Source organism: Passer domesticus, chromosome 1 (assembly GCF_036417665.1).
Source record: "Passer domesticus isolate bPasDom1 chromosome 1, bPasDom1.hap1, whole genome shotgun sequence".
Lineage (NCBI taxonomy): Eukaryota > Metazoa > Chordata > Aves > Passeriformes > Passeridae > Passer > Passer domesticus.
In genome coordinates this window covers 108,218,359-108,240,285 of record NC_087474.1, presented here as the reverse complement: position 1 = coordinate 108,240,285, position 21,927 = coordinate 108,218,359, and the positions used below count along the sequence as shown (strand labels likewise).

Sequence of the window (21,927 nt, the reverse complement as noted above, 5' to 3'; positions counted from 1 at the left end):
TTGGGAGGTGACAGATACCTGCTCAGCACACAGGTGCTGAGGTGTCTCCTGTCATCTCCTTGCATTGCTACACACTCTCAGACACCACCAGCTTGCTGCATCCTTATGGCCTGTGGGGCTGGGTGCTATGGATGACATCTTGGCACTTGCAGAATGGACCAAGCTTGACTTGCCTGGGAGCAGAGCTGCTCTTTGCTGATGTTTTGGAAAGAAAGGGGTGGGATGTTGCTTGTTTAGCTCCTGGAGACAGCCAGTCCTTAGAAGATGACTGCTGGTAAGAGCTGTGATAATGAGGCAGAATGGTGATGTGTTCTATTAATGTTTCTTTTTTTGTTGTTTTCTTCCGCATTTCAGGAGGGGTGCTTGTGGCCTTCAGAAAGCTCGGTTTCGCGCCAGGGTGCTTCAGAGGTACTGACAGATTTCTGGCTATCTTCACCAAGTCATTTCTTTTTTTTCCCTGTAATTTGTATTTGGCTCCTTTCAAAAACATGCATCTATTTTTTGTAAAGGAAGCTTTTTCAGTGTAGTTCACACCGTCATCTAAGCCTGCCTTAACATGCATTTCATAAATTCCTGAGACTTTTCATAAAAGAATGAAATTCTGCCTACCTGACACCTCATCTCCATCAGCAACTCCCTGTGTCATAGTAGGCATTCACAAGTAAGTGATGGAGGTGTGTCTCTTTCCCACAGTGGCTCAGTAATTTGAGTATTCATTGGAAGCTGGGAGACCAGTTCCTCTTGTCTGAACTTTTCTTGAATTTACACATATCCTGTCACCAGTGTTTTCCTTCCTGTGAAGGAATCTCCCTTCACAGATGCCTTGTCTGTGTAATAATTTGTGGGTGTATTGCCCTGAGTGGTCCAGCTGTCCTGTGACAAGCAGCAGAACTTCCTGGTGGTTGGCCCTGCATTGGTGCAGGTCAGGGGTGGAAGACCCTGCAGGGATCCAAAAAAGAGAAGAGCAGTTTGATAGCTCTAGATCTGAGAAGCTGCTGTGTCTGTCCAGATCTGGGATAGACCAAGTGAGGAACAACAGCACCTCACAGAGTATCTTGAAAGCTTCCTTTGTAAAGCCTGTCCTTTTCCAGGGTTTTACTATACCAGGGATGTACTTTCCATCGCAATGCAGAAGCTTTGTAGGTTCTCGCCAGAGGCTGAGTTCTGGCTGAGAACTGAGGGGGAGGAGGACACCTGATACACTCTGATAGTGAAGGTGTGACATATGCTGAGCCTTTACAAATTGTACTAAAATGACCATCTGAATTCTTTGGGGATGCATTAACTCTGAGTAGGAGGGGGAAGCTGAAATTCAGTATTGGGACATTGTTGTAGAACTAATCAATTACCCAGACTAGAGAGAATTAATTTTCTGGTTTCAGAAACAGAATAATTTGTTTTTGCTCGGAATGTTTTAACGTCAGAAGGAGCTGTGTGGGATCTTGGGCTCCTTTGTGCAGCTGTTCTCGAGTGTGCTGGATCCTTCCTGCACCTCCTGCCTCTTCACCTGCAGGCACGTGGCTGCACGTGTGCACGGTATGTGCTGGGTTTAACCAGCAAAAAGAAGCATTTCTGTGTTTAATCAGTTCATTGCGAGGATTGGAACACCCGCGGCGCTTTGCACAGAGGTGGAGTCACGCGTGTCTCTCTTCCCGTTTCAGATCATGTACGCCCCAAGGTCCAGGGACAGGTTTACCACCCCGTCTTTTATGCAGCGGGATCGTTTCAGTCGCTTCCAGCCCACTTACCCTTACATGCAGCATGAGATTGACCTCCCTCCGACCATCTCCCTCTCGGACGGCGAGGAGCCGCCGCCGTACCAGGGCCCGTGCACCCTGCAGCTCCGGGACCCCGAGCAGCAGATGGAGCTCAACCGGGAATCCGTCAGGGCGCCGCCCAACCGAACCATTTTTGATAGCGACTTGATAGACATCTCCATGTACAATGGGGGTCCCTGCCCACCCAGCAGCAACTCGGGCATAAGTGCAACCAACTATAGCAGTAATGGAAGGATGGAAGGACCACCCCCGACGTACAGCGAGGTCATGGGGCATTACCCAGGCTCCTCTTTTTTCCATCACCAGCACAGCAACATGCCTCCTTCCTCGCAGAGGGGGAGCAGACTTCAGTTTCAGCAGAACAATTCAGAGAGCACAATAGTCCCCAGCAAGGGCCAGGACCGGAAGGCAGGAAACCTGGTCTAAGTTACCTGCGCAGGTGCGTTGGGACTGAAGACGGGAGAGCCAAGCAGGGCGGTGGAGGAAGAGCCCCGTGCTCCGGTGCACAGTGTTGTTGCGCTTCACGTGGTACAACTGAGTAAAACCAAACGTGCAAACCAGTTCTTTGTTTCTGATTCCTTTCAGGGGAATTGCATGCAAAGCAGATTGAAAGAAATACAAACTTCCATTCAGTTTGTCTATGAGCAGTGTTTCAGGGGAAAGGGGGGGGATATATTATTTTTTTTTAATAAACTATTTCAATTATTTAATTCTAAAAGTTAACTTAGCACAGAAATGAGGCTTGTACAGCCTGTTTTATACTCACTGAATGGCAGAAGGAAGAAGGTGGTTTTGCTAGATAAATGGGGGAAGAATTGGCCAGTTTGCTTTTTTTTTTCTCCCAGGGTGTGAATTTTTTTTTAATATGAAACAAAATTCCTGTTCTGTGTGCCAAGGTATAAAGTTGAGAACTTAGATGAATGCAAGGAATTGTGTTGTGATAAATGTGTTTTTAAAAGTTGCACTATCTTACTGTTTTAAAAAAAATATATATGAGGGAACTGTTTTATGTGAAGTTCTTCTATATGTTGTTGTTTCACCTGTGGAATAATGATAGAGCCCTAGAAATAATCTGGAGGAGTTTGTCCCCTCCCCCCGCGTTTGCTAAAAGATGGGGACAGGACTTAGCCTAACATCTCTTGACTTATACAATTCAAAAAATACAGGGACACTTGTCTTTGCAATAATTTGCATTCAAATAACAGTGTATCAATGAAGTGTCTTGGAGACTTTTGGATGGAAGAAGGCAAATGTGAAATCCCAGCATTTTCCATCACTTAAGGTTTAGCTGTTTTGCAGTGTAGACTATTTCTTTCATAAATGGCAAAACTACAATTCCCAGATGCGTTGATTTGTATTGATTCTAAGTGCTGCCATTCTTTTCCTTTTCATAATGCAGTATCACCAGTACTTACTGCTCTAGAGATTTTTGTCCTCACTGTAGCCTGAAATGTATTTAATCACATATCATGACATTATGCAATAAATCGTTTGAAAATGCAGGGTGGGATTTTTTTCCCCTGCTCTGCTGTTCAAGTACGTGAGGCTGTTGTGGTTTTCGCTCTCCATTTCATCCTTTCAGATGCTGACGTTCAGTCCTGGAGGTCCGTCCTGTTGAAGTGAAGGGGGCCCTTGTGGCTAAACCCCCCCGTGGTGTTTTTGCAGCAGTACCAAGAGCGCTCGTGGCGGTGGTGCCAGCTCCTGTCGCATCCCTGGCAGGGTCGTGGGTGCACCAGGAGTTCTCCCTGCAAACCATTTTGCTCTGGGCCCTGTTGCAGAAACCCTTCTGGGTGCATGATGTCTGCCTGATGCCAGCAGGACTGTGCTCATGGGTAAAGGTGACTCGTGTTCACCAAGTGTCTGTAAGCCCTGATTTTTGCTATACTGGCCTGGAGAGTAGTTGGAAAGTGTTACCTGCCTGTGTTGTGACATGTGGGCTGTTTCTCCACAGGCTTTTCCCGTGTGGAAGCACGCACAGTGCTGGAACTCGGTTGACAAAAGGTGATAGTGGCATCACAAGCACATGAAAAAGCACAAATTGCACTTAAAATGCATTTTGGAAATGGACTTAAAAGTAAGAATCTTTAGAGTCTTAGCTTGAATAGTTTCTAATATATAGGTGTATGAGTGTGTCATAGACCTCTTCACTTTAAGATCTTTCACTTTTTTCTGTTTCCCTGAGCCTTGTGCTTGGTTGCGGGCAGCAGCCGCTGAGTGCCCCAAGGGCACCGATGCCCTGGTCCCACGGCTGGAGGCTGGATTTCTGCAGGACTTCTGTACACGAGGGACTCTGATGACTGAAGTGCATCTTTGATCTATGCAGAGTTTTAATGCCAAAACAGTGTGTGTGTGTGTGTGTGTCTGTGTGTGTGTGTCTTTTGGGCCTCAGTGTAGATTTGTTTTCTTCATAAGTTAATTTGATTTTATTCTAGTTTAGAAAACATTTGTATAACTGTTAGTCTGAATACACAGCCCCATTTGTCTCTGTAATTGTTATTTTGGTCTGAGTCATGCTGGTAATGCAGAGTAAAACTGACTTTTTTCGTATGTATTAATTGAAGGGAGAGATAGAGATTGTATGGTGGGGTTCACTTTTTTTTTTTCCTCTCAGACCCGCAGGACAGATGTTTAGAAGATGACTAGGTGGCTTTCAGTCAGCTGGGACTCTCATCACTGTCTGATTCCTGGGAATAAAAGTTGTGAAATTAGATTTTTGCAAAGAACCTATGAGCATAATTCTTAGTTAAAAACAACAAACAAGCAAAACTGAACCAGAGGACAAAGCCAGCAGATGTTGGTTTTGGTCTTCAGTGACTTCTGTCACTTGACGAGTGAGCCTTTAAGCCAGAGAATGTGTGTGCCTACACAGTTACTGTGCTGTTGCCTAAATGAGGATTGTTTAGCTGAGAAGCCTTCGGGTGAGAACAGCTGGAACTCAGTTGTCATGGCAGAGCACACCTGGACTGGGCCCTGGGCTTGGGCGGGTTGAAGACTGACTTTCCCCATTTACAGATCTCAGCAAAGTGAGCCTTGAAGTTGCCTTCAAAGTCGCCTCTTGGGAACTTTCTTTAAAAACAGCCCTTTGCCATCTTTCACCCTCTCTGCATGCCAGTGGATTTATGCTTTTCCCATTAACATTGTGCAGTATGCTGTCTCTTAATTTTTCTTGGCTGAGAACATTTTTCTGACTGGAAAATGTAGCCTTTTCCAGTTCTTTAGAAAAGATTTGTTTAAAAATAACTTGGTATTTGCTCACCTAATAGTTGCATCTCCTCTTGCACCTTTGTCTTCTCATCCTAGAATCATAGAACAAGCTGAGCTGGGAGGAACCTATCAGGATCATTGAATCCAACTCCTGGCCCTGCACAGAACTGTCCCCAAGAGTCACACCATGTCCTGAGAGCACTGTCCAAATGCTTCTTGAACTCTGTCAGGCTTGGTGCTGTGGGGGAGCCTGTTCCAGTGCCCAGCCCCCTTCTGGGGGAAGAATCTTTTCCTAATACCCAACCTAAACTGCCCCTGGCACAGCTTCCAGCCATTTCCTTGGATCATCAGGGTGAGGACATCAGTGCCTGCCCCTCGTCTTTTCCCCATGAGGATGTTGTAACTACACTGAGGTCTCCCCTCAGTCTTCTCTGGGCTGGACAAAGAAAGTAACCTCAGCCACTCCTCACATGGCTTCCCCTTGGGACCCTTCTTCATCCTCATGGCCCTGCTTTGGACACTCTCTAATGGCTTTAACGTCATTCTCTGCTTTCCCAAGTGTAATGTGCTGACTCTCAGCTCTGGGAGTGCAGTGATTAGTTTATTTGCTATAGGTGAGCTTGCAGTCTGCTTTGGGGCCTCTTTTAGCAGTAAATGGGCTGTTTTCTGATGGATATTAGTGCTCTCCAATGGAAAGGCAGTCAACAGTGTAACACTGAAACACTTTGTTTTTCTATTTTTTCTTCCTTTGACTTGGTAGAGAATCTGCTCGTGATAACAGAACAGAATGGTAAAAGACATACCAGAATTAGATAGCACTATCAATCTTTATAGGCTTAGTGAGTGAGCTCTGAATTGGTGAGCTCTGATGATAGGTAATTCTGTGAAGCATTTATGGAAGACCAGCTTTGAAATACCCAGAATTGATAGACTGTATTCCAGAGCCACTCAATGAAACTTTGTATAAATTATACAAGTTTTCTGCAAACACTGTAGCATTGTCTATATTTTGTCTCCATACTGATCTTCTGGCTTATGTGTCTCATGCGCAAAACCCACATAATGTGTGTGTGGTGTTTTCTATGTGATGGATCATATTTGCCTGTATTCTGGTTGCATCTTCTGACTTTGCCCAGTAAATCATGTTCCCAAAATTCCCAGCATAGTGATGTCTCTACTTTAGAAATTTTCTGGTTAAAAGATTTTTTTTTCTTTTAAATGCACCTTTATGAAATAAAGTTTTATGACCTCTGTCCTACTGCAAAGACTAATTTTTCCCTTACATGTCTTGGTATGGCTCTCTTCCTGATGCTGAATATGCCCCATCTTTGATGTTTTTGTATGATCTTTCAGAGCTAGAAGTGCATGGGGTTTAGCAAAGGAAAAAACCAGTTTCTTTCCCAGTTTACCCATGGGGCACTTGGGACATAGCTCTAATTCTGTATCTATGTCTAGAACAATTGTGGTTGGGCTCCTCTCAGTGCTGGACAAGCAGACTGAGTGGGATGCTGCTTAAAAAGTGTGAGTGAGAGACAGGAAGAAGGGTACCCAGCCAACAGTGCAGTGTTCAGATCCTTTTCCTGGCATGTGTGGCACGTGCAGAATTCACAGGAATTTGCATGATAGCATGTTTTCATCAGGGAGGATCTAATAATGCTAGTCCTGGTCTTGTCACTGATGAACTCTGCATGTAGGCCAGTCTTGGGCTGATGGGACTTTATTACAGCATGGATTTCCCCTGGGAGTATGAAAACTCAAGCATACCCTCCCTGTACAAGTTCCTGATGGCTAGTGAGGAAGATGATTGCATTCCTGCACTCATGGAATCTGCAGGAGCCATGAGTTAAGCTGTGCTTCATTTGGCCTTTTATTACTGCTTGTCCATTTCTTACACCAGTTTCTCCCAGCTGGAAGCTGCTTCTGTTATGCCAAATCCCAGAATGTTCTTGTTGCAGATACATTTTGTTTTAAAAGTGTCATTGAGAGTTCTTGTGAATGAGGTGTAGGGAAGGGTAAGGAGCAGAATTGCATTGTTTTTTAAGGAATGCACTTTGCAATAGAGAAGAAATCCTTGTCCTGCTGAAGAGCCTGGTGTGGAGGCTGTCTGGAAGGAACAGTGCTGTCTTGAGGCAGTCGTTTCTAACCCTGCCAGGTAGTGAGATGTTGGGCCTTAGAAATGGCACTCTAATCTGTAAGGACTGTTTGAATGCTTTGGAGGATTGATTGCTAACCTTTCTCTGACTCTATCTCTGAACACTCACGGTAGCTAAGGTAACCTGATTTTGTAGGTGAGGAAAAAATAGTAAGTTGGTAAAAAAATATTGCGTCAATATTTTTCTTGCCTTTTTCTTTTTTTTCCCTCCCCAGGGATAAATAATAGGCTTGCTGGCACATTTGAAAGGATTTAGGATTATTCACAGGTTCTCTCTGGTCATTACAGTGAAGTCATGCACATACAGACCTGCGTGCAGACTTGTCCCCTTGATTCTGTCTGTACTAGTTTCTATTCCATGATCACCTTCCAGAAGTGCTAAATGGCTCTGTGTTGTGCTCTCAGTAACAATGGCAGGTCATTTGTCAAACAGCAGGAAGCCTGAGGAATATTTGCTTTTCAGTCCTGTAAATGTCATGACCTCTGTTTTTATTAGGGAGCTTTCTTGCTGCACCAACTCTTGCCTGTGGCCTGGTGTGCTCGTGCATCTTCCATCCAACAGCTCTCTCCTTTTGGGTGAGCTTTGAAAAATCTCTGTGCTTTGGGATAACCCTAATGCAGAACCTTGTGTATTGATGTACAGGAAGGAAGTAATACTAGTGTACCCTAAATCTCATAAGCATGTTTTTTCAGACCTAGCTGATGATGAGAACCAAGTGGTCCTTCTGTGCAGTGAGTTCAGATGAAGTCTGGCTTTTGATTACATCCTTGCTTTTTAGATAAAAGCTGTTGCACATAATTTAATTACACATATCTGGTCTTTCTCTGCACTGTGTTGCCTGCTTGCCAACCAGTACAATTACAGCTTTTCTCCTACACTAACCCCAAATGTGTCAATCATTTCAGTCCCTGGAAAGAGGCAGTCTTACTTAGCTCTCTGAGACCTGCTGAGGCCTTCTAGAACACGGAATAGTCCCTTGTGAGCATGTGTTGAACTTCAAGAGGTTTCCCGTCCAAAAACTGGCCTGTATGTTTCATTAGGAAATTCAAGTTTAAGGTTTTGAGAGTATGCTGACTGAAAATGTTGGCAGTTTCTTTTTTGTAGTTAATATATTGTTTGCCAGCCTATCCTCACTAATCAGGGATGTAAATTATCTTTTGAGCCACCTCTGATTGCATTTTTGGGCTGGCAAAAAGCCCTGTTGGGCACACATGCACCAGCAAAAAAAAAAAAAAAAAAAAAAAGAAGAGTAGTTTTCTTGGTACAGCTCTTCCTTTATTCTATTTACAGGAATAAACAGAAGCTGCACCACTAAGTTCATCCTCCAAAACCGCCCTGAGACCTGCATTGCCTCTTCCCAGCAAACTGAAGTGTAGGTGTTTTGATGAAGTGCTTTGCTGCACTATTTAGTACCACAGACATGCAGTGGAGGGGCCTACTGATGTTCTCTTGAAATTGGCATTGGCATTGAGTGTTTTTCAGGGATGCTAATGCTGTTTTGGTAACTACCCAGTACAATTCTCCTGCTTTTGAAAGGGAAGATCAAGGACCATTTTGTGTCACAAACTCTCCTGGCTCTTACTTCTGCCTTGCTGGTGTCTCTTCTGTTTTTAGACTGAACACAAGCAACCTGGGTATTGCTAGCGTTGCTTTCTTGCTATGAAAGAGCTTACCTTTTTGTGTTGATTAATGATAGAAAAACAAAACTGTAACTTCCCCTGTAAATCACAGACATGTGATTTACTGCCAGAGATGATGCTGTTTTCTTTGCTATATTGCTGCTGCTGTTTTAAGTGGTTTGGTGTGTGAGCTTTCTGAAACAACACGGTGTGTGTAGGATCTCGTGGGTGACAAAGCTGTCTCTTTTCTTCTTCCTTTCTCTCCTTGGTTTGTGCTTGTCCGTCTGCTGTGGTAGGTTTACTAATAAATTAAATACATCCTTATTAGATATAATTTTGAGGAGGTTTGCATGTCCGTAGTTTGTAAGCAACTAAGGTGCCTCATGTTCAGGTCTGAGCAGATAGGAATCCCCTTGCACTCAACAGGGCCTGATCCAAAGCCTGCTGAAGTTGGTAGGAAGACTCTTGCCAACTTCAGGGGGCTTTGCATCTGGCCTTACACTCCCACCTTTGTTGTGCCTCACTTAAAATGGTGCTTTTTCAGTTGTCTGTCTTTTTTTCTAGTTTTTTTTTTTTTTCTTTGTATGGTGCTGTGTATAACTTGAATATATTATGCACATATCCTACCCAATGGGTAGAACAAACAAACATACAAAAACAAATAGATGTTGTTAATACTGTAAGATAGTGTACAGATGATACCAATTTTAACACAAAAAATGGCATAGACTTTGTGAATGCCAATCTGTGCTTGGTCCTTTTTTTGTAAGAAAGTTTGCAAATGAATGCATACAAATGACAAAAAGTCTATGTATTTTATTTTCCTATTAAATATCAATATAATATCATAAGGGAAAAAGGTTAAACAAATCCTTTTTGACAAGCCTGTGTATAGCAATTAGTCGTTTGATGCATCTTTGCTGTGAAAATTTCTGCTGTTTTTTTTTTAATGTGTCACTTTAAAAAAAAAGGAAAAAAACCACAAAACAAACAAAACCTCCACAGCTTTAACCTTGCAACTAGATGCTTCTCGTATTGGTTGTTGCCTTGCTATTGCTGAGTTGGACCAGTATTAGTTACTACTTCTCCAGCAGATACATTATTTATTTACATTACTATCCTTGATTACCTTTTTTTTTTTTAAACTTAGAAATGGGATAAAACTTTTCAAACCTTTTTAATCGCATCCTAGATTTGAAATGAAGCTCTAGACAAATGGGAACTGACCCAAACCATCCCTGCAAAATCAAAACCAGGCCAATGAGAGTTCTGTGCCAACAGCCAGCTGTTGCTCTGTGCACACTTCTGGTGCACCATGCTGCCACTACAGACTGTCCTTGGCCTTGGGGTGTGGATGGACTCCCTGGTGACCTTGCTTGGGGGCAAGAGTGGCCCCAGCTGGTAGCGAATGCAGGGTTTGAGTGGGAGCTTTGAGTTGGCCGCTCTGCTGCTGTGTTGGCTTCTGACAGCAGTGGCTTACCCAGGTTCATATTCAAGATTACAGAGAAATGCTTAGACCTGTTCAAACCCAGCAAGGGAAGTGGTGTTGGAAGTAAGGTTACACTTCAGCTTCCTGCCAGGCTCCCTTGGCCGTTTGGTTCTCCCCGGCATCTCCCGTGTTTGGCGCTCCGTTCCTGTGCCCCTGCGCGCTCTTCGGTAAAGCAAATACCTCAGGAAAACTCAACATGAAGTTCTAGTGTAGGGACTTGCAGATGCTGTACTTATTTTTCTAAACTGTTTGTTCTAAGTATCCCAGGACAGTAGGTGATATAAAAGTTTATCGGTCCAAGACAGACTCATCCTCTCACAGATGGATACCAACTAATCTTTCATAGATACTCCTGTCTGTATGTAGCTTTTTTATACTTGCCAGGCTTTAACCACAGATGTAGGGTAGCAAGGTGTTGGGCGATGTTTGAGATGGCGTTTTGGTTGGGTTTTTCAGATGATTAGCAAAGCGCTGTGCTAACACTCAGGGGGCCTTACCCAGGGCCAGTGAAGTCAGTGGTGGGGCTTCCTCTGGTTTGAGTGGGCTTTCTACCCGGTCCGTCACGCTGGAGTGTGGTGCCTTGGGGCACAGTCCTTCACTGCTTCTCTGTCAACCTGAAGCATCTACACCTTTGTCTGTAAATACGTTTTTAAAAGCCCTCACAGGAGTCCTGTTATCTGAATGTTGACCATGGTTGTTTTGGCTTTCTTTTGTTTTAAAGAAGTGTGTTAAGTTTCTTATGGCCAGTTCTGCATCATCATGCCCTTATAGGCAGCTTGTATCATCACATCCTTCTCTGTGTTGAGCTGTTCTGTCAGTAAGCATGTACCGTAGGTAAACACACATATTTCGTGATTGTCACTTGTTAATTCATTTATTGTTTGTCGGGGCGTGGAGTAATTGTTTTGGAAGTGTGCCTTGCCTGGCCATCTTCACGTTTCTGTTTGCACTGCAGAACCACTTCTGTGCATGAAGGAAGAAAAGCAAACAAAAAACCCCGGGCCTTCACTAGGAAGACTGTACAGAGTAAACCTCCTGCTGGAGGAATCTAGAGTAGGATTTATCATAACAAAACATGCATATTGAGCGGACCAAACACGAGCATGTCTTCTTTTAGAGGCACTAATTTGCTTTGAAGCTGCAGTGGAAAGAGCAGACTATCTATCTATTAAGTGTATTCACAGCTGTGTTCACGCTTTTCCATTTACCACAAAGCACAGCAGGCAGCCAAGATTTTAAAAGGACTATGAGCAGAAGTTACGAGAGCCTCAGGCATCATAGACCTGGACAGCAAAAATAATAATAATAATTTTTAAAGAATCACTTTAGTATTCTTTAACAAAGCTTTTCTACTCATAATATAAAAACTACATAAATGTCGATAGGGGTTTTATCTTTGTATAACTCTCAACTGCCCAATGCTGCTGTGCTCAGAGCATTTCATGATGGTATGTACATCAGTCAGGCTGTTACACTTAAAATTAACCATCAAATGCCTGTTTTTAGAGTGTTACCCTTTCTTTGTTGTTTCTTGCTAGTTAATTTACGGTGTAAAATGCTTTATTGCTGTATGGATTGTAATTTTTTTTTTTGTATTTCCAACATTGTGGCTTTCAAGATCACATTTTCAACACATCTATTATTTTTGTCCATTTTCTTTCAAGCTATTCTGAAATATGTACAGCACTATCAACAATATTTAATCTTTCTTTTAAAATTTATTGTTGTAAAACAAAGCTATTAAAAACAGTAAGTCTTTTTACAATTGTATTGGAATTTCTCAGTAGCTGTTCATGTGATGCTATGACAAACCTGGCTTGCTTTACTTTTTATTTTTTTTTAATTTTATTTTGTGTTTAACACAATTAATTTGTTGCTTATTTTCCACCGTAACTCCCAGTTATATACAGAAAAAGATTTCAACTGTTGTGTATCTGACTCTTTTAATTGAGCAAATGGTGATGTCCTAGTTTTTAGACCTAAGGTCTGTTTATTGCAATACTTTTAAAGGAAGATGTTGCTCTAAGTGCTGTTGTTAGTTTTAAATACAGATTTTATGCTTGTTCTTAATATGCTGTGGTTAAACCATGGCACAAAATTATTAAAAATTATTAAATGCATTTGTCTCCTGTTGGATTTATTTTCCCTTTGAAGTGAAAAAAAAAAACCAAAAAAAGCTTTGGTAAAATAAGTGGAGTGGCTTTGGTAAAAATGAGTACTTGTCTTTTTCCCTTGCTGTTTTGCTGCCGGCAGCCAGGTAGCAGATCATTAAGGAATGGGAGAGGACTCAATCCTTGCAGCATTCATTATGTGCGGGCCCTGGGAAGTGGGTGTCTGATGAGGGTTTAGGATCGGCCTTCTGACCCTCACACTGGTGATTGATGCTGGGACGGTTCCTGCCTGCCTCTGCCATGGGATGGGCTGGAGCAGGAGACAGCCTGTCACACACTGGAGCTCAGTCCAGGCACTTAGTCCGAGCCAGCTCGTGATTTCAGGTCCTTTAAGATAACAACCCCCCCTGGATCTCAGTTAAAGCCCTGCTGGTGCTGCCGGCCTCTGGCACAGCAGTGCCGACTGACCAGCGGGGGGGAGAAGCAGTGCCCCCAAAGCATTGAGGTGCAAAAATTCTTTAAAAAATGAAGGTGCAAAATATGGATTGTGGGAGGGAGATTTGCAGCCTGGTTTAAGAAGACTGGGATGTGCTTTGGCCAGCGCTTAAAACAAGAGCAGTTGTGGTCCAGCAATGGGGCGAAGAGAGGGATCATGTTCTCAGTAAGAAACCAGATGAAAGGGTCCTGTGAAACATGCAAAAATTTGTCTTTGGTGACACAGATCTTTTCAAGGTAGACCAAATTATCTCTGGCTGGAACCTCCCACTTTGCCATACTAAAGCTTAATGAAACTGGGAAAGAGCAGGTAATTTTTGTTCGTTCTGTGTATAAAGTGATGCTTTATTTAGCATGATTATTAATAACATAGTTATCTTGGTTTATATTTTATACTTGTGCTTGCTGGATGTCTGTGTTGCTGCGATGTGATGCTGAGTTTGATACTTCAAACCTGGGGCTTTCTTGCAGGTCTTTTCCATGAAGAGGTCTGCTGTGGGACCTGTGGTCCATCCCACTTCTGACAGCCTGCTGTGGAGCTGCCTTTACATTCCATTCAGAGAGGAACCAGGGGGGTTCCCCTTGCTGCTGTTCTTTTCAAACATCTTAGTTCTTTAAATGTTACAGTACTTATTTTTTGGGTCAAAAGTAATAATATTTTTTCCCGTAGCCACCCTGAGTTTGCTCTCCTCTATCTGCAGCATTTTAATTCTTCTGTATTTAGAAAATTGCTAGTTCCTTAGTCCTTAGAAGTACTCTAAATCTCCAAGCTTCTGCTCCTCCTCTACTGTCTGAACCCTGAACTCCCTAGAAACTGCATTTTTTTGAGCCTGCTTTGATCTTTTACTTAATCTGGTTTTAATTGTATTTATATTTAGTTTATAATATGCCATTCTGTTTGATTGTGTTTTAATATCACTGCCAATGGTTGCAACTCAGCTGTAAATGGGATGTCTCATCTCAGTAGGGTTACTTTTTTTCTGCTGAAAGATTAATATAGTGGCTGCTGCAGTCCTGTGAAACCTCTAGGTCTGGCTTCCAGGCTCCCAGCAGTATTGTGTCTCATTACAAACACCCTGTTTTTAACATCCCAAACCCTTTTCTTCCAAAGACCCCTCTGTAATGAGACTTCGTTACTTAGACAAAAATTAATTAGGCTTCTCTCATTATCACTGTTTTGATCGGTTGTGCTTTAAGTGAGTTCTAATTAAAATGCACATTTTAAAACCCTTACTGCTGAATCCTCTTCTAATAGCTCGCTTCTACTGCGACGATGCCCTGCTTTTTGTGCAGTTTGCATTGTGCTGCTTTTGCAGAACTCTAGCATTGATTAAGAAAACTAAAAACTTGCATGATTTTTTTTCCCTTGTTTTCTACATTTTTTTTTCAGACTGGCTGCCAAATGATTGCTCCTGAGAGCCTGAGAATGAGGATTAGAGCTGAAACACTGAATTCCTTACATGCAGTAAAATTGATGAGCTGAGTTTCCCAATGTCCTGTATAGTCAGTAACCCTACTTGTTCCCAGAATGCTCCAAAACATAAGGGGGAAGCTATAAGCTGCAGTTTTTACTATTTAACTGCGAATTTATGCTTGCTTTAGGTGTTCCAAGTTGCCTTAAATACCTTGTTTATTTTGGCAGGACTGCACGATCCATCCCAGGGATACCTGCTACATGCTAAGCCTGTGGATGCTCTGCTATGGCTAGAGGGGGACATTTGAAGTCTGGCTGTTCTTAATAAAGGGGTTACTTGGTAAATCAGACAAAATATTTTCTATCCTTTAATGGTTTCCACTCTGAAGCGTGTTACAGAACAGCAGCAGAAAGGTGCCAAAATTATTTTAAAGATGAGGAAACACTCATGAAGAAGTACATGCCAGGTCTCAGTGCAGCCTGTGGCAATACTGGGAATGACCTTTCCCTCACCACCATTCCCAGTCCCTCCACTTGTGAGGTATAGTTTCTGCTCACTTCCAACACATCCCACTGTCTTGTACAGAGCTATTTTCTGTTTGGCAGGGCTTTGCGCAAGCAGCCAGGACATAGCCAGCCCTTGTTCAGAGAAAGAGGGCATCTTTTTCACGGAGGCCAAAATGCCACCCTTGAGCCCCTGTCAGTGCCAACACCAGATCATTCCAGCTTAATTTAACATTTGCAGACATTATAGTGATTGACAGTTGAGTTGAGTGGAAAATTCCAGTTTAATCCTGCTCTGTGTGCCACAGACATGGGCTCAGACAGCTTGACCTACATTTAACCCTGGGCTGCAAGAAATTCTTAGGGGAAAAGAAAAAAAGTGGTTTTCATCTCAAAGCAGTGAGAACATTCCCTCTTATTTCATGTCCCTGTGTATATGCATACACGTGTAATTGTGTTACAGTGCTGTGAATATTTCATGAGCTGAGCCAAGTTTGCCCTGGTTGGCTTTACTTGGTGAAGAAGACATGTAAGCCAAATATAAAAGCACAAGTGTGCTTGCATAACAGCTCAGTGGGGTTTATGGCAACAGCAAAAAGGATAGGAGCTAGTTCTTTCCTGACAATGGGGTTAGGATTGTAAGTGCTATAAAACTTGCTTATGCTGCAAACTTTATATCTCCTGGGGGAAAAGCTGATGAGCTGGTAACTTCAACTAATGTAATGTCAGGAAAAGCCTAACAGGTAGGGCTTGACTGAGGGACTGCAGAGTCAGTCTGGTTTCTTTGACCCCCCCCTCCTTCTGCAGATCAAAGGTGCTGATAGTGACTGAATGTGTTTGTTTTGGGAAGTTACAGGTGCAGTACTGGGTGTCACAGCTTTTCAGCGAGAGAGGTGCGTTGGCAAACACAAAAAGCCCTGTGGCTGAGTGATAACTGCATTAAGTACTCAGCAGGCAAGCCCTCTCACCTTCTACAGTCATGCTGCATATTATACCTACAGATAATATGCATGCTATCTCCAGCCATATGCTAGGGCAGTCAGGCACTTCACTGTAAAATTGTGCTCTGTCAGGGAAATGGCATCAAGTGCACTAGAATCCCCACCTGACAGTGGCACAAAAGTAAGGTGCCTGTCTGCAGTAAAACTGTGCTCAAGAGTAAACTGTGCAGCTTAGCTTGCGTGCTGCTTGTGCAGTGGCACTTCTTTTTTTTGAAGAAGATTGTCTGTATTGGGTACATGCTGTGCAGAGGTGTGAGGGCTAGTGCACAGCAATGCAGCAATAGAAAATACAGTTAGTTCATAGGCAGAACTTTTGAGTACTCCTTCCATAAAATGACACTGTATTCTCTGTATTTTCATGGCTTTTCTAATCTAATCCAGGATAAAAACTTAATTCAGGTATTTAGCTAACTATATCATCAGTCATCAGTTAGCCAAGGCTGAGAAATTTCCCTTTCTCCACTACAATTCATCCAAAGGTCTCCTGCCACATTAAAACACAGCTGCCACATCTGGGAGGTAGCTAGAGGCCACAGCTGTGTGCAGGCACCTGTTTTTGGGGGAAAGATGCTCCAAGGTGGCTCTCAGGCAGTGGCTGGATAAAGAGCTGGTGAAAATGGGCTGGTGAAAGTGCTTGAGGGGACTCAGCACCACTTACTGCAGAGTCTTTTCAGCTGAAGGGCAAGTACAGCATCACTGCTCATCTCTGCCTTCTCTCATGCTCTCTCACATCCACATCCTTACCAGGTCTGGCAACTCTTTTTGTGCCTATGAGAAAATCCATGTGACATGATAACAAAAAAAAAGGATGTGAGGCAAACTTGCAGCTTGTGTTATTTAGAACCTCATGGTGGAGCTGGATTTTGTCTCCAGTTGCTTTGTGACCCCAGATGGGAGGTCATCAGTAAGCACAAGGTCAAGGCAGTGTTCACAAGGGGCCTGTGCTCTCTGTGCCTGCTTTAGGTCACCAAGGCAGCCCATTGAAATTACCAGTGCTGGATCTGCTCCACTCCCAGCAGTACAATTTTGATTCATTTTAAATGTAGGATCCCAATTGAACTTCTGATGCATTCAGCACAGCATTTCAAGTGGAAATTACATCGGTTTTATGACTTTATTCTGACTGCAAGAGTACATAAGGTTCTTGATTCAGCATGAGTTTGAGAGGAGGATACAGACTATTCAATACTTGTCTGGCAATGGAGCTGACTTCAGAACTGTAGCATGTTTGGGCATTATTCCTAAACAAGCCTGAATATCCTCCCCTGTGTTCCCTCCTCTGTGATTGTCCAATCAATTCATCAAACTCAAGCCCAAACTTAACACTACATATTACCCTGGGGGCTTTTGAAATCAAGATGTATTCTTTCTACTTAAGAAGATCATAGAAATAGGCAGCTAATTGCCAGGGGATAATTACAATTCTCTAATTATTATTGTTGCTGATGGTAAGTGATGAACAAAGATGAATGTGATGCAATGCCCTAAGCTGACACCCTCAAGGGGACACAATCAGAGGAATTTGTTTCAACTTTGGCTCCAGCAGCATCTTGAGTCACTATTTTTGCTTTGGCCTGTTACTGGGTCACAGCTTTGGCTCCAACCCTGCTCAAAAGGCTCAGCTGCACCTTCAGCTTGGGCAATAATTGCAACTGTGACTGGCTCTGGTCTTTGTTCAGGCCATTATTTTGACTGGCCCATTTTCACTATTGCTTCAGCTCCAGCCATTGCTTAGGCCAAGATTTCAGCTCCTCTTGGGGTGAGACTTCAGCTATTCTCCTGTCAGGCTCTGACTTTGCTTCTGGGCCCATCTTGGGCCAGGATTTTGACTCTGTGTCCTGCTCAGGATGTGAATTCAGCTTTGGCCCAGTGTTGAGCTGCTGTTTCCATTCAGCTCCATCTTGGTCTGCAACTTTTTCTCCTGCCTGTCTCAGGCCAATACTTGGGTGCCAGCCCAGCATTGGTTCTAGGTTTGGCTCTGGCTGTGCATCACTCTTCGAGCTGGGCTCCAGCCCCTGCTCCTCGGCCCTGTATCTTCATCTCCAGCTTGGTATCAGGCTTCAGCTCTGGCCCCCTGGCTGGGCTGTGATTTTGGCTTTGGTTCCATTGAGTAGGTCTGAACTCTGTTCAGGCTGTGAGTAGAGATCAGGAGCCACTTGGGCCTCTCTCGTGTCTCCAGCCCTATCCTCGGCAATGGTTGCAGCTCCAGGACCCATCCTGAGCCACAGCTTTGATTCTGGTCCTGTCTTGGCTCACAAGCTTGTCCCCAGGTTCATATGGGGCTCTGACTCCAGCTCAGGCTCCCATGTCTACTCTGCCCCTGCTCAGTCTTTGACTCTGCCCTGCCCTTTTTGGGGCAGCAGTTTTGGCTCTGGTCCCTGCTTGGGCTGTGACTGGTGCCACATTGAGCTGTTAACCTCAGCTTTGTGGAGATGTTGGAGTGAGACTTTGTCTGCTCCCATCTATGGCAGCAGTTTGAGCTTCGGCTCACCTCGGGCTGCTACTGCAGCTCTGGCTCAACACTGGGCTGAGCTTTTTGCATCAGCCCCATCTTTGGCCATAACTTTGGCTCAGGCCATTGTTCAGGTGGCTGCTTTGGGTCTGACCCCTCCTCAGGAGGCTGCTGTGACTTGGCCACTGTTTGGGCCATGGCTTTGTCTTGGCTTGTGACTTTGTCTCCAGCCACATCTTCATCTGCAACTTTGGCTTAAGCTATTGCTCAGGCCACAAATTTGGCTTCATTTCCAACTTTGGCTCCTGCTTTTGCTCCTGCTTTGGCGCTGATTGCAGTTCTGGTTCTGGATTGGTATTGGGCTGTGACTGAATCTCTGGCCTGATATTGGCCAGATGCTTTGCCAACAGCTTGGTGGTAGATCACAGCTTTGGCTCTGGCCCCGACTGGGAGGCTACTACAGCTCTTACTTGGGCTGCTACTTCAGCTGCAGACCTGTGCCAAGCTGTGACCTGGCCATCCACATCTTTGTCTCTGCTTGGATACTCAGTTGCAACTTTGCCTTTGGTCCCTGCTTGGTTCATGACTTCTGCTCTAACCCATTTCAGGCTTCTTGGGCAGTGATTTCAGCCCTGTTGCCTGTTCAGTGACTGGTGACTATTTTTGAGCCATGTCCACTGTGAGGCCATGAGTTTGGCTCAGTTTTTGGATCAGGGCTTCAGCTCTAACCCCTGCTCCAGCCCTGGTGAGGATCATGGCTTCTGCTCCAGTCCCATTTTGAGCTGTGACTTTGGCTCTGGCCCCATTTCAAGGCACAAGTTTGCCTGCAGCCCTATATTATCAGTGATTTTAGCTCCAACCCCATCCTGAGCTGTAACATCAGTGGCGGTGCCATTTTTGCTGCATCTTTGGCTCTTGCTCAGTCTCAGAGTATGTCTGTGGCTCTGGCCCCTACTTGGTCCTTGTCATATCTGGGGCTGTTAACTCTGCTTATATGGGAAATCTTGGGCTATGGCTTCAGCTCTGGCCCCATCTCTAGATGTGACTTTAGCTCCATTGTTATTTCAGGCCATGATTTCTGTTCCAGACACATCTCAGGCCTCTGAGGCAGGTCTGGCCTAATACCACGTTTTTTCTTCAGCTTCAGTACCTGTTTGGTCTGTGACTGTGGCTAGGGTTGGATAGCAGGTTGTGGCTGTGGCTATAGCCCCATGTTGGTCTGTGATCATCGCAGTGGCATTTCTGGGCACAATTTCAGCTCTGGCCCAATATTTGGCTGTGACTTGTTCTGCCTAGAACAGAAGCTAGACAGAGTAAAAAAAATAAAGTAGGTATTTATTAAGAAGGCCTTCAAAGGCTACACCTTGGCCAGTACAAGAGCCTGGTGACCTTGGTTCACAGGCTGGAAAAGGATTGTTTTGTTTCAGCTGTGAAGAGAACTTACTAACACTTTATATGAAGTTCAGTTACAGAAATGCAGTTCAGAATCTAAAAAACATGAGAGCTTAAACTTCATAATCTTCAGTTCCTGCCCTGTCTTGGACCACTACTTGCCTCCAATTCAAATTTGGCTCTGGTCCATGCTCAGACAGTGCGTGCCACAGCAGTCTGGGCAGCAGTGTAGGCTCTGGCCCCTATCTCTGGCCATGGCTTTGGTTCCAGCCCATCTTGGGTTATGAATTTTTTGGCTCTGGCACTACCTCAGGTGGTGATTGCTGTTCTGTCCTGATACTGGGCCATGATTTTTGTTCCACTCCTAGTAGGGATGTTATCTTGACTCTGGGCCCACCTTTAGCTGCAATTTTGGCTCTGGACAGTGCTTGGGCTTTGATTTTGTCTCTTCCCAATCTTGAGCAGCAACCTAGGCCCGAGCCAAGTATTGAGTTGGGATGTTGGCTCTGGCTGTGCACTGGTTTGCAACTTCAGCTCCAGTCACATCTTGGGATGTGATTTCAGATCTGCCCCCTGCTTGGACCTCAACATCTACTCCAGTTCCATCCTGGGGCCCCAGTTTTGACAGAGATTCCCTCCTTTGATCACAGCATGAACTCTGGACTCATCTTGGGATGACAATTGCAGGCCCAGCCTGCTTAGGCTTACAGCTGAGCACTGTCCCAGTTTCAGGTCCAGCCCCGTTGCAGATTGTGACTTGGTGATGCTGTGCAGTGCTGTTACATGTGAGGCAGGGAGCAGACAGCAGTGGGAGAGGTTGCCGAAGCAGCCATTTCCCTGCTGTACACGTAGTGATGGATGTCTCAGTCCTGGTCTCACCAGATTTCTGAAGCTTTGCAGAGGTGGAGGGACCACCACCCCCAACCACCCTCTAGAGCCTGAAGGGGCAGCCCTTCCCACAAGGATGCTGAACGCAAGAGGTAAAAAGGCAAGCCCTGTTAGCACTGACTGAATGGTCCTATGGGCAATAGAAGGTGCTGCTGGGCTTCTGTCTGGGCTTTTCACCACACGAAGACTCCTGGCACTCGCTTGGGTCACTTGTGGGCTGCCTCAGGGCCTCTTGGTGCTGCAGCCAAACTGCTTTCCCAGGCCATGGCACCTGCTCCCCTGTCCTTGTCTGCTGCTGAAGGCACTGACTGATGCTGTTCCACCTTAAGGGACAGTGCTGCCACATGAGTGTGCCAACTGTGCTGGCTCAGGTACCAGGAGCCCCTGTGCTTACCCCAGCCTGCCAGCAGTGAGGCACACTGCCTCTTCAAAGGGTGGTGGCCCCTGGCTGCCAGCCACGCAGGCTCACGCTAAGGCTGACTGTCACAATGTCACAACAAGAACTGCACCTTAGCATCATGGCAAGATAATTTACAAGTGAGATACAGGATGGAAGTCAGCTTTAGCCTAGTTAATATTGCAGAATAGCTGGGTACCTGGTGGGCACCAAGTGGCCTTACATTCATTCCCTGGGCAGCCCAGGAAACTCCCCAGGTGCTCTCTGCACTAATGAGGCAGAGCTTCCATATCAGGCCAGTTTGAGACAAGGTCACCGGTACAACCAAGCATGTGACCAACTGTCACAAAAGCTCTCCAGACTTCCAAAGTCTTGAAGATTTCCCCTCTTGCTTTGTATAAATAGACCCATGTAACTGTGTTTTGTCAAATGACATGCTGGATGGAGGAAGTGGTTGTCCCAGAAACTCCTCAAGCTTCTCCATGCTGCAAAATTGATCGCCTACACAGAGGAGGCACTTGGCAAGAGTCCCCGTGAGCTGTTCCTGCAGCTGCAGAAATGATCACACAGGACAGTCAACTCCAAGCCAATCAGCTTTTGTACTTAGCATTAGTGGAGATGGATCAATACACAATGGAGTGGTCACAGGCCAGCTGGGCAAGGGGAAGGGCAAGAAGAGGTGGTGTAATCAACAAGTTCTAACTTGTCTAAGGGCTAAAAACTCATCCTAGGACACCTAGGTGCCCCTGTGCAATCCCTGCAATGAGTAAAGAGATGGATCCTGTGAGTTGCACTGAAAGGGTCCCATATGCGGCCCCAGACTCAGAGTGACCATGCAATGTTCCTGGGGCACACTTTGGGCTTTGCAGGGTCCTGCAGGACATGGGTAACACTGCCCCCAAAAGTGGGAAATCAGAAGAAATGCCAACATCAGAATGTGTGCAGGGGGCCAGTAAGGAAAAGCACATTAAAAGAGAAAAACAAAATAGCATCTATTAGCTCTAGTCCTTAACAGTAGTACTTAGCAATG

At 44.7% G+C, this 21,927-nt stretch overlaps 1 protein-coding gene across 13 annotated transcripts in view; it reads left to right on the top strand.

The window, feature by feature from the left end:
• The window catches only part of LDLRAD4 (low density lipoprotein receptor class A domain containing 4), a 283,046-nt gene extending 270,683 nt beyond the window's left edge, over positions 1–12,363 (top strand). For 11 of the 13 annotated variants that reach the window (XM_064432932.1, XM_064432936.1, XM_064432935.1 and 8 more), the window contains 2 exons: positions 355–408; positions 1,662–12,363. In XM_064432932.1, the coding sequence (XP_064289002.1) occupies positions 355–408; positions 1,662–2,204 (597 nt within the window). In that variant the 3' untranslated portion in view covers positions 2,205–12,363. The remainder of the gene's footprint in view (positions 1–354; positions 409–1,661) is intronic. The other 2 variants (XM_064432946.1, XM_064432979.1) reach the window with 1 other exon arrangement.
• Positions 12,364–21,927: the final 9,564 nt, after the last annotated feature.